The sequence below is a fragment of the Geotrypetes seraphini genome, chromosome 6 (assembly GCF_902459505.1).
Source record: "Geotrypetes seraphini chromosome 6, aGeoSer1.1, whole genome shotgun sequence".
In the NCBI taxonomy this organism is placed as follows: domain Eukaryota; kingdom Metazoa; phylum Chordata; class Amphibia; order Gymnophiona; family Dermophiidae; genus Geotrypetes; species Geotrypetes seraphini.
Window position 1 is genome coordinate 23,003,168 of NC_047089.1, and position 11,723 is coordinate 23,014,890.

Below are 11,723 nucleotides of genomic sequence, written 5' to 3' on the forward strand. Positions count from 1 at the left end.
ACTAGAGGTATGGAGGAAGGGAAGGGGGGCACGCGCTTGGAGGGGAGGAATGGGAAGGGGGGGCAGAGAGGCGGAGGGGTGCCAGCGCCCCCATCAACATGACACCCAGGGCAGACCGCCTCCCTCCCCCCCCATCATTACACCACTGTCTGTAAGTGGTGCCGTTGCTGGCGGTCGCCTTAAAAGCGGCCGCCGATCGCATGTCAATCTCGCGGACGGCACCGTTTAGAGCAGGGGTGTCCAATGTCGGTCCTCGAGGGCCGCAGTCCAGTCGGGTTTTCAGGATTTCCCCAATGAATATACATGAGGTTTATTTGCATGCACTGCTTTCATTGAATGCTAATAGATCTCATGCATATTCATTGGGGAAATCCTGAAAACCCGACTGGACTGCGGCCCTCGAGGACCGACATTGGACACCCCTGGTTTAGAGAATCGTGCCTCCGGCAAAGTTAGGCACCGGAAACGTAGGCCAGGGTTTCCCAGGCCTACATTTTTGCCACCTAACTTTGATGTGAATCGCGCCTCTGTATGCCTTTATGGCGCCAAATGCCACTTCCGGCATTAGCTGCGCCCACACTGGCATAAAGCACCTTAAACACCTATGGAGGCATGATTCCATTGCCAGTTTTTAGGCACCAGTAGACGCCTTGGAAAGCAGTTTAAAACATTGTTTACATCAGTGGTCTCAAACTCCAACCCTTTGCAGGGCCACATTTTGGATTTGTAGGTACTCAGAGGGCCGCAGAAAAAATAGTTAATGTCTTATTAAAGAAATGACAATTTTGCATGAGGTAAAACTCTATAGTTTATAAATCTACCCCTCCCCCCGAAGGCCTGCAAGTTCCCCCCTTCTTTGCAGAGTTCTCCAGCTTCCTCCCTGGCCTCCCGGTCTTAGTTTCAGCTAATTACTGCAGCTTGCAGAGAGGATTGCTGGTGCTGTAGCGTTCCTCGCAGGCTGCCATTGGCCTCTGCAGCACGTTCCCTCCGCAGCAGTCCCGCCCCCTCCTCTGACGTCAGGGGCAGGATCGCAGCAGAGGGAACGTGATGCTGAGGATGACAGCAGCCTGCAAGGATCGCTATAGCACCGGCAATCCTCTCTGCAGGCTGTGGTAATTATCTGAAGGTAAGAGCGGGAGGCCAGGGGGGGAAGCCGGAGGACGCTGCAACGAGCGGGCAGCACTAGTTCCAACCGCGGGCCGCATAATAGTACCTGGCGGGCCGCATGTGGTCCCCGGGCTGCAAGTTTGAGACCACTGGTTTACATGGTGTTTCTGACCTAGCTTAGGTGCCTAAACAAAACGGCACCATTTAGAGAATCTGGGCTTAAATGTCAGCCAACATTTCCATGAACAGAGTTATGAATAAGCAAAACAGAGAACATTAAACAGAGAACATAACAGCCCATAACAAACATAAGGGCCCATCCAAGGTCGTCGCTGACACTGAATTCACGGGTGGACATTTATACAACCAGCATCTATGCAGACAAAGCCTGCCCAGAATGGCGTTGTCTCGTTTTCAGACCGCTGTCTCCACAATCCTAGTGAAACAGCTCATTAAGTCTCAATTGCTTAGAGCAATAGGTCTTTGGGGCTCGAGCGAGATAAGCACCCTTCGCAGAGATAGCCCTACTCTGAAGGACAGGATAGTCCGAGGTGACCATGCTTGCCTTTGGTCAGTGATACTGTATATTGCAATATAAAAACAGTTTCTAACAAATACAAGTCAGGTAATCAATGCAGAAAGATAAGTTCCTCTGGGCACCTTTTTGCAGTATCCAAAATTAGGGGTGGGGAGGAAATCAGAAGGCAGAGCTTTGTGCTTAGATTTCTGTGTTGTCAATACAAAAAAAAAGCACCACACGTGGACAATTATGAGCATCGATTTTGGCAGTAAATAGTGCATCGTTCACCTTTTTTTTTTTTTTTTTTTTTAACTTTACCCACATTATCCAGTGTTTAGTGGTTGTTTTTCTTTTTTTTTTCTTAGTTTTAAATCCCAGGCATATTTTTTTAAATTCATGAAACCACCTTCTTCCACAAACGCCAACATGCAGCTGACCGTAGCACCCCCAGCTAACTATGAATGAGGTCCCAAGACTTGCCAATACTTCTGCAACGCACATTCCAATCTGTAAAAAAGGAACGTGATTTTCTGGCATTTCACAGCTTTTCAATATACCTTCCTGCACCATTTAGTCCGATACGGCACTGCTTCTGACCACGGCAACCTTTGCAGAGGGATCGCTGGACAGTTTCTTGCTTTTTAAGGCTTCGTTTCACGCGAACTACTCCCTCTTCCCCTCACGTCAGCAAACCGTCCAGCCGCCAATCCTGCTCAGAATACGAGAAAGGTCAGCTCGGAGGCTTGGGCTATACCACAGTTTCGTTCCCCTTCCCTGGCTTTCCCCAGCCGTCTGCTCGCTTGTCCCGTTTTACTTTCCCCGAGTTCACCAGCCTGTTGGAGCATTTCTGCCAGGTGTGGAACGTTTTGGCCGACCAGATCCACATCCCTGATGTAATTCCCACCAGCAAAGACATAAAAATTTTAAGCATTTCCACTGCCATGTTGGAATCGTCTGCAGAATATTGGAAAATGCTCCAGTTGGATATCTCATAAAAGTAGCAAGCTATGACGCACGTGGCCGGTACTGTGTACAGGACGGAAAACACGCCAATTTTGACCATCAGCCTCTCCAGCTTGTCCGTCTTTGTTCCATCCTTTTGGAGATTGGACCGGATTTTGAAAAGAGCCACCAGGCCCGCTGCTATGAACAGAGTTCCAATCACGAGGTAGGTGAAAAGCGGGGCCACCACAAAGCCAGTGAGGGCATCTATATTCTGACTGCCAACGTAGCAGAGGCCTGTGAGCTCGTCGGCATCAACCAGCCGCATGATCAAAATGACAATGGTTTTTATGGCAGGGATCGCCCAGGCTGCAATGTGGAAATACGAGCTGTGCATCTCGATGGCCTCGTGGCCCCACTTTAGTCCAGCTGCCAAAAGCCATGTCAGTGTCAGGATAACCCACCAGATGGAGCTTGCCATTCCAAAGAAGTACATCAGTAGAAATATAATGGCACATCCAGTGTTTTTAAGACCTTCTTGGATAAGGACAGGTTCAGCTGCTTCCTCAAAATCACAGGATATCCTCTCCCGGCCCACAGTCAGCCTCACAATAAAAGCAATGCTGTAAATATTGTAGCACATACTCAAAAAGATGATAGGACGTTCCGGGTACGAGAATCGGGAAGAGTCGATGAGGAAAGTCAAGACAGTAAAGGCCGTGGATATGAAGCAAAGACTAGCCCACACTGTCATCCATATGTCAGTGAACTCCTTGGCGGATCTGCTATAGAGGCCGGCATCGTAGCCGCACTTAAGCACACAGTTTAAATTTCTCTTCACCCAGATATACTGGTCGGAGTTAGGGCCTAGGGAGTGACACTCCTCTCCCAGGGCCGTCTTGCTGTGCAGGGGGATTTCATCGTCCCCCGGTCCTTCCATGCACATGTGGTTATGGTCATTCTGTGGCGGGAATTTGCTGCAGTTGAGACTGTCTGGCCAGGAAAAGCCAAATTCTTTCAGGACAGGCTCGCATCTCCGTTTGACAGACAGACACATGCCACCGCAGGGGCCGATGGGGATGTTTATTTTCTCTGTGCACATCGGGACGTAGACGGAACACAGGAAGAACTGCAATAAAGAGAGAGAAACAATTATTTGTACCCTAAACAGAAGACACACTGAATAGTGTAAAGTGTTTTTTCTTGTCAGAAAATAGATTGCATAGCCAATAATAATTTTTTTTTTTTTTATAAATCTTTATTGATTTTTAAGGCCAACAAAAGTGCAGAACCGTATGTATACATTAATCATCAGGTTAAACACTTATAATCAGAATCAATGACAATGCATAAAGAATAAATCCCCCCCCCCTTTCCTTCCATTACATTTCATCAAGGATTAAGACAAAGCCACCCCCCTCTAATATTTGTTTATTTGCACACACATCCAGGGGAGGGCAAATACAATATAATTCAATTAGAAAGCTGGGCTGTTATCTTTTTAGGAATAGTTACTGTAAGAACAGAGTGTGTGAACTTTATTAAAACAGACTGGTGAGGTCTGTCGGAAGGATCATTTGGTTAACAGCTTTTAATAGCTAGGAAAGTGACGAAGCAGATAGTCCTAGTAATTCTCTACATTAAAAAAAAAAAATTCTCAACTCAAAAAAGTCAGGCAGACAAGCTAAGTAGGCTTAACAGATTGTCAATACTGATTATTAAGCCAAGAAATCCACTTTTTTTTATTAACAGCAGGGCGGCAGCAGTGTGCAATACGATATAAAGGGGAACGGCTTAGTTTTCTTTCATGAAAATACAGTATAGCCCTTTTCTTGAAAAAGCAGACACAAAACAAAATCAGATGGATGCCTCACACTTAGTAGGGGAACTGCAAAAATTGTCCATTCAATCTGATTCTGGTGTAAATACTTTAAGTTGGTGTGTTTGTTTGGCACTCTCTTGTTTCGGGTTTTCTCCTGTAAGAGCAATACCAGGGGGGGGGGGGAAGATTTTTCTACATATTTACTTTCCATTTCCCTGCGTCTTGAAATTCATCTCTAAGCTTTACTAGAGAGTTGAACGCAAGCCCACAAGGAAATGATTCATATTAAACTGCTGCTCACTCCGCAAAACAAAATCCATCGGACCATTAAACCACACTCTTGTCACAATGTTCTTGGGTTACAGCACTATTCGTGTTTATAATCCGTGAAACTGAGACGTTTGGTTAAGCGCCCGAAGAACGATCCTGTTTCCTTATCTCCACATTCCCACCTTCAGCTAATAGACAGCCTGCAGAAACTTTCCATCTGTGTGGATTGGGTTTCCAGCTGTAGCTCTTAAGACTCTTTTTAACCGTTTCGGAGGGTTTTGCAGCCAAATTCAATTAGAACCTGTCCTGCAAACCACCTTCTCCTCCCTCCCAAGCTAGGGGAAATCTATAGCTCCTCTCCCCACTGCCAGAGGAGAAAGTGACACACCAGCGGAGCCATTCCTTTCTCTTTTTTTTTGGTAACAGACACCCTCCACCCCAAAGGTTGCTAGCCCCGGTGACCAAGGGGCAGCTCACAAGGAAAGGGGTAAAACACGGACCTCACGGATCTTAACGGCATGTCCTTAAAAATCTGAGGTCCGTACCACTTTTAGTCTCAGCATAGATGACAATTTAGCTCCGACGGATCCTAATACTTTCCCCCTAAATGTGGCAAAACTTTTGCTCCGAGGTCTGTGCCACTTTTAGTCTCGGCACAGGGAGGGAAAAGCATTAGGATCCGTCAGAGCTGTCATCGAGGTCTGTCAGAGCCATAACCTAGGCTGAGACTAAAAGTGCCACCGGATTTTTAAGGACAAGAGCCGTGAGGTCCGCGTTTTACCCCTTCCCAGCTCCCAACTGTGTTTCAAGAGTGCTGAAGTACCTAAATATACGCTAGCCACATCAGATCGCAGGGGCCAACAATCCCAAACGAATGGGGGGTGCCATACACAATACAACATGACCCCTCCTCCCAGGAGGACACAAATGAAGGGGCTTGCTGAATATTAGGGGGTGGAGACGTGTTAGCATCAGGTCTGATGCCCTTAGTGCTAATTCCACCACTTACAGAACCAATTTTTTTCAATATAATGAGGACTGTTAATAGTTTTGGGGTGGTCCAGCACACAGTACACCCAACTAAGTTGGCACTTATGCCATGTCTCCCAAAGCAAGTATAATAAGTTTCAGCCTGATGCTTTGCAATAGCCCGAGATATTTGAAGCTAGTCTTATCTGCAGTTTAAGAAAAACTGGCGGCAAGGGCACAAAAAATTCCCTTGGATGTCACATTGACGAATTCCTGACAGGCACACCTACTTTCTGCACAGTGCATGCACCCTTTCCCAGCCCCTGAGATAAGGATCTGCTCACTTAAGTTACCGTTATCAAGTTGCATCTTTTTTTTTTTTTTCCGGAATTTGCAAGCTCATTTGCAGCTGGAGCCCACTAGACTGACCTGCAGCTGGCTGGAGCAGCCGTACTGAATGAGAGGCGTGAAAGTGGTCAGCTGCAGCTCGGCGTCCGTCTGCAACTCGTGCCCCACCAAGTTGGGCATCTTCGTCACGTTGTAGCCCAGGTTCTGGCACATGGAGATCCGGATGGGGTCGCAGCGCCTCTCCTCCTCGTCCCCGAAGCCGAGCGCCCACCCTGCCAGCAGGCAGCAGAGCCCCAGGAGCCCCAGCCCGCGCCCCATCTCCAGAGGAAGCGAGATCGGCCGTAAGGATTTGTATTCCCTCCTGATCAGGTGCAATCGAGGCGGTCGGGGGTTGCGATCGCGCAGAGCGAGGCGCTGCCGACGCTCGCGCAGCTTCCAGGGTCCGTGGTAAACGTGCCAGACCCCGGCAGGTCTAACTGGGTTCTACTGACTCGCGATCGGCGGGCGGGGCTCGTGCGGCTGACCGGCATTTCATTGGCTCAGCTAGAGCACACTGGACCAATCACAAACGGCCTCAGAGCTGAACCAATGAAGAAAAAAAAAAACAACCCCAACGACTCGGCAATAGGAGGTCCGGGACTGTCACCCACCACCCAAAATAGCCCATGTTCCTCGAAAAGTAGCCACCCGCCCAAATGAGCTCTTTATTTCCCGCCGAGGGCCTTAAAAAGTTGCCCGACTGGGCGGGTCAGACGTTACCCTGCAGGGATCCAATGGGAGAAGAGCAAACGGGGGTCTTGGCCAATCGGAGTGAAGGAGGGGAGGGTTTTACGGCTCCTAGGAAAGAAAGCGTCGGGCTGTTCCCGCCCGGGCGCAGAGCGCGCTGCGATGCGTTTGCGGTGAATGCGCAATGCGTTGCCCGTGTAAAATCGCGGCTCTGCCTTTCTTTGTAAACTTTGGGGCCACTCTCCACCCCCCCACCGCACGAGGAGACGCTGCGTGTTTTACTAAATGCCGCTCTTGCTTAACACGTCTGTGAGACTTAAAAAGTTTGTAGGTTTATGCCAATAATTGCAGCAGTTCGGGGGAGGGGGGGGAGAACAGCTCTAGGAAATTTTGTCCACTGTCTCTATATCCAGTAATTGTCCTCCCAATACTGAGCAATTTTCTACGGGGGGGGGGGGTTCTTTCTGGCAACTTGAGGGGAGGGGAGCCACTGGCAATATGCATGTGTGAGAGCCCAGTCCAGTCCACTTCAACCCTACTTTCTCTGCTCCTGTGGAAGGGGAGGGTGCAGGAGTGCTGTATTTTATTTGACTAAAGTTCATATATTTATATTACAACCGAATTAACAAAGAAATAGATACACATCACTATATAACCGAATATACTGATTACTCACATCATTATGGGCTCCTTTTACAAAGCTGCGTTAGTGGCTTTATCGCACGCACATTTTTAGCGCGCTAACCCCTGCGCTAGCCGAAAAACTACCGCCTGCTCAAGAGGCGGTAATGGCTAGCAAATTAGCATGCGCTATTACGTGTGTTAAACCGCTAATGTGGCTTCGTAAAAGGAGCCCTATATACTAGCCCCCATTTTGGGGAGTTTAAGATAGGATTTGTATATTTGACTAGAACCTCTCGAATACAGAGCAGACAAATATATAATGCAACATATTTTATTTATGATTGGGATTTATTAACTGCCTTTATGAAGAGATTCAACCTAGGCAGGGTACAGCAAGTAGTAACATAGTAGATGACGGCAAAGCTCCACCTAGTACTGTGCTTAGGTTCCAACTACTGAATTCTCCGTCAAAGCTCACTCCAGCCCATCTACACCCTCTCAGCCATTGAAACTCTCCCCAGTGCATCCTCAACCAAACGGCCATATACAGACACAGGCCATGCAAGTCTACCCAGTACTGGCCTTAGTTCTTCAATATTTACTATTATTTTCTGATTCGAATCTAGATCATCTGTGTTCATCCCATGCTTTTTTGAACTCCATCACCGTTTTCGTCTCCAGCACCTCTCTCGGGAGCGCATTCCAGGCATCCACCACCCTCTCCGTAAAGTAGAATTTCCTAACATTGCTCTTGAATCTACCACCCCTCAACCTCAAATTATGTCTTCTGGCTTCCTTTCTCTGGAAAAGATTTTGTTCTATGTTAATACCTTTCAAGTATTTGAACGTCTGAATCATATCTTCCCTGTCCCTCCTTTCCTCTAGGGCAGAGGTGTCAAAGTCCCTCCTCAAGGGCTGCAATTCAATTGGGTTTTCAGGATTTCCCCAATGAATATGCATGAGATCTATTAGCATACAATGAAATCAGTGCATGCAAATAGATCTCATTCATATTCATTGGGGAAATCTTGAAAACCCGACTGGATTGCGGCCCTCGAGGAGGAACTTTGACACCCCTGCTCTAGGGTATACATATTCAAGGCTTCCAGTCTCTCCTCATATGTATTCTGGCGCAAACCTCCTATCATTTTTGTTGCCCTCTAGCCCGCTTCAAGTCTTATGTCCTGTGCCAGATACGGTCTCCAAAACTGAACACAATACTCTTTTAAGTGTACAGAGGCATCAACATCATTTTTCTTCTACTGGCTAGGCCTCTTTATACAGCCCGGCATCCTTCTGGCAGCAGCCACCCCTTGTTATACTGCATTTTCGCCTTTAGATCTTCGGACACTATCACCCCAAGGTCCCTCTCCCCGTCCGTCCATATCAGCCTCTTACCTCCCAGCATATACAATTCCTTCCGATTATTAATCCCCAAATGCATTACTTTGCATTTCTTTGCATTGAATTTTAGTTGCCAGATAGACCATTCCTCTAACTTTTGCAGATCCTTTTTCATGTTTTCCACTCCCTCCTCGGTGTCTACTCTGTTACAAATCTTGGTATCATCCGCATAAAGGCATACTTTTCCTTCTAACCCTTCAACAATGTCACTCACAAACATATTAAACAGGATCAGCCCCAGCACCAAACCCTGAGGGACTCCACTAGTCACCTTTCCTTCCTTCGAGCGACTTCCATTAACCACCACCCTCTGGCGTCTGTCCGACAGCCAGTTTCTGACCCAGTTCACCACTTTGGGTCCTAACTTCAGCCCTTCAAGTTTGTTCAACAGCCTCCTATGAGGAACTGTATCAAAGGCTTTGCTGAAATCCAAGTAAATTACATCTAGCATATGTCCTCGATCCAGCTCTCTGGTCACCCAATCAAAAAATTCAATCAGGTTCGTTTGGCACGATTTACCTTTTGTAAAGCCATGTTGCCTCGGATCCTGTAACCCATTAGATTCAAGGAAGTTACTATGGGCTCCTTTTATGGAGGTGCGCTAAGCTTTTTAGCGCACGCACTGGATTAGCACGCGCTAGCCAAAAATATACCGCCTGCTCAAAAGGAGGCGGTAGCAGCTAGCACGCACGGCAGTGTAGCACACGCTATTCCGTGCATTAAGGCTCTAGTGCAGCTTTGTAAAAGGAGCCCTATGTTTTTCTACAATGCAGCTTATTATATACCAGATATTAGATGGAGAAAAGATGAGTGGTACAGAATCCTTTGGGAGAGCAATGCTTCAATTTAGTGTCTTCTATCACTAGGGATAAGCAGTAGAGAATGACACAGGGAAAATATTTGTCCCCATCCCTGCCCTATGGGCTCCATCCCCGCAAACCGACTGATTCCATTTGCACAAGCCTCAAATAGTCATGATTTTATATTGAACATGTTAAAGTATAAAAAGAAACAATATTCTGTACAATTGTCATTTTATAAATCACAAATAATAGAGAGCAAGGGTCAACAAAACCCGTCTCCCATCCACTATCAAGAAAATTGAACAAGCCAAATTACTACAGAATGTTACATAGAAATATCAAGCTAACAGAATACTTCAGTCACACATAGCAAGAATAGCATTGGGGGACAGCAACTAAGGCAACTGCTCCCTGGTCAGAGAGAGCCCTAAGCCAGCTGGAAACTAAAGATGCACGGCCTGGGCTTTGTGGTCCCCAGTTATGTCTAACTCTAGCAGGATATATATGTTATTCTGTTATTCGCCTAGATTTGTGGATAGACGGGTTATAAATAATTTTAAATAAATATTTAAAATCTGATATATCCTAATCACAAAGTAGAAAATACATATTTTTTTTACCTTTTGTTCTTGTCATTTTATTCTTCAAATCATGTTGGTCTCAGGCTTTAGTCTCTGTTTTCGTCTTCTCTTAATTCACTTGCCAGGGTCTCCTGACCATTTGACATTTCTTTCTCCATGCTCAACATCCTCTATCTCCGTGTATGTATTGTTCCCTATGTTCAGCATCTTCCTTCTCTATGTTTTCTATATGTCCCTTTCTAGTATGTCCCCTATGCCCATCCCCTGCCTTAATCGTTTTACCATTCTGTGACTCACTCCCCCTGTGTTCTGTATCACTCCTCTATATCCCCCCTAAGTCCAGCATTTTCCTTCTGCGTTCTTATTCTCCCCCATGTCTACCCATCTTCTGTGTCCATGTACCATACCCATGCAGCATTCTTCTTTTTGTCCCTGTTCCTATGTTCCCATCCATGTCCACCATCTCCTCTTTTTGTATATCTCCCTGTGTCCAGTTTCTTCCCTTTCACTCCCTTACACCAATGGATCTCTCACTCTCTTTCCTCCCTCCCTCCGCTATGTTCAATATTTCATTCACTCTTTCTTCATCCACTTGGTTCCACTTTTCTTTTTCCCTTCTCTCTCCTGCTCCCTGCATATCCTGCATCTTTCTTTTTCCTCTAGCCCCCTTCACATGGGTCCAACACCTCTATCCACTCACTTCAGCACCCAAGTGTGGGTCTGGCACCTCTCCCTTCCCTCCAGCTCCAGTCCCTCCCTCCAACGCACGGGCCCATCACCTCTTTCCCTTTCCCCCCAATCCCCAGACCAGATCCAGCACCTGTCTCCCTTCTCTTCAGCTCGAGCCAGCCATTCAGCACCCCCCCATGGGTCCAGCTGTTCAAGCAACCCCCTTTGCGGATGCAGCAGCAGCTCCCCCAGTCATAGGAGCAGCAGCCCCCACCCTCTCGATCTTGGGTCCAGCAGCCTCCCTCCCTACCTCGCGATTGCATGTCCTGAAATGCCAGCAAATCCTGCCTCTTTAAAAGCAGCCAAAAAACCCAGTGACTCCCCTACCGGGTTGGCCCCTTTACACCTTCTGCTCAGGGCCTACCAGCATTTAAGAAGCTTCAGCGACCAAAGGAGCAATGTCGCAGACCTGCTCTGAGGCCTTCTTCTGGCCGAGTCCCTCCTTCCAATGTAACTTCTGGTGAATCCATGTTTTCCAGTCTCTAATAAGCAGGTTCCATGCATACCAGTCTCTAATAAGCAGGAGTCCTGCATACCTTGCTTGTCTCTCACTATTGAAAATGTGATAGTGAAACAGCACCCTCTACAGGCAAGACTATAGGTGGAGGACTCCTACTAAGCTTAGAGGGAACATTGCACACATCCCTCAGCAGATATTGGTTTGTTCAAAGAGCCAAGTCTTTACCATAGTTTAAATCACTATGGATGAACAGGGAAAGGTTATTCCAAGAAAAAGGGGCAATATAAAGAGAAGGCATCTAACCATCACTCCTGGAGGAAAGAGAAAGGGGGAAAATATAGCTTGGAGGGAGATTCCCCTATCCTGCTAATCCCATATCTAGTGTCAGTATTACAATTTAAACATGCAAGTATCAGTC

General features: G+C 47.0%; 1 protein-coding gene across 2 annotated transcripts; it reads right to left on the bottom strand.

The window, feature by feature from the left end:
• Window positions 1-1,916: 1,916 nt before the first annotated feature.
• Window positions 1,917-6,641, bottom strand: FZD4 (frizzled class receptor 4). Of its 2 annotated transcripts, none has more exons than XM_033950130.1 (2): window positions 6,060-6,641; window positions 1,917-3,698 (listed from the first exon to the last, which is right to left on the bottom strand). In XM_033950130.1, exons 1-2 carry the CDS (start codon window positions 6,294-6,296, stop codon window positions 2,376-2,378), a joined length of 1,560 nt encoding a protein of 519 aa, XP_033806021.1. In that variant the 5' UTR covers window positions 6,297-6,641; the 3' UTR covers window positions 1,917-2,375. The 2 variants fall into 2 exon arrangements, with proteins under 2 accessions (XP_033806021.1, XP_033806022.1); XM_033950131.1 differs by lacking the exon at window positions 6,060-6,641 and adding an exon at window positions 5,984-6,000.
• Window positions 6,642-11,723: the final 5,082 nt, after the last annotated feature.

Bases quoted from the DNA above. Each gene is read 5' to 3' on its own strand.
- FZD4 (XM_033950130.1), bottom strand. From the start codon at position 6,296: ATGGGGCGCGGGCTGGGGCTCCTGGGGCTCTGCTGCCTGCTGGCAGGG. The intron at 3,699-6,059 runs GTCAGTCTAGTG...TCTTTATTGCAG, and splicing joins GCTGCTCCAGCCAGCTGCAG to TTCTTCCTGTGTTCCGTCTA.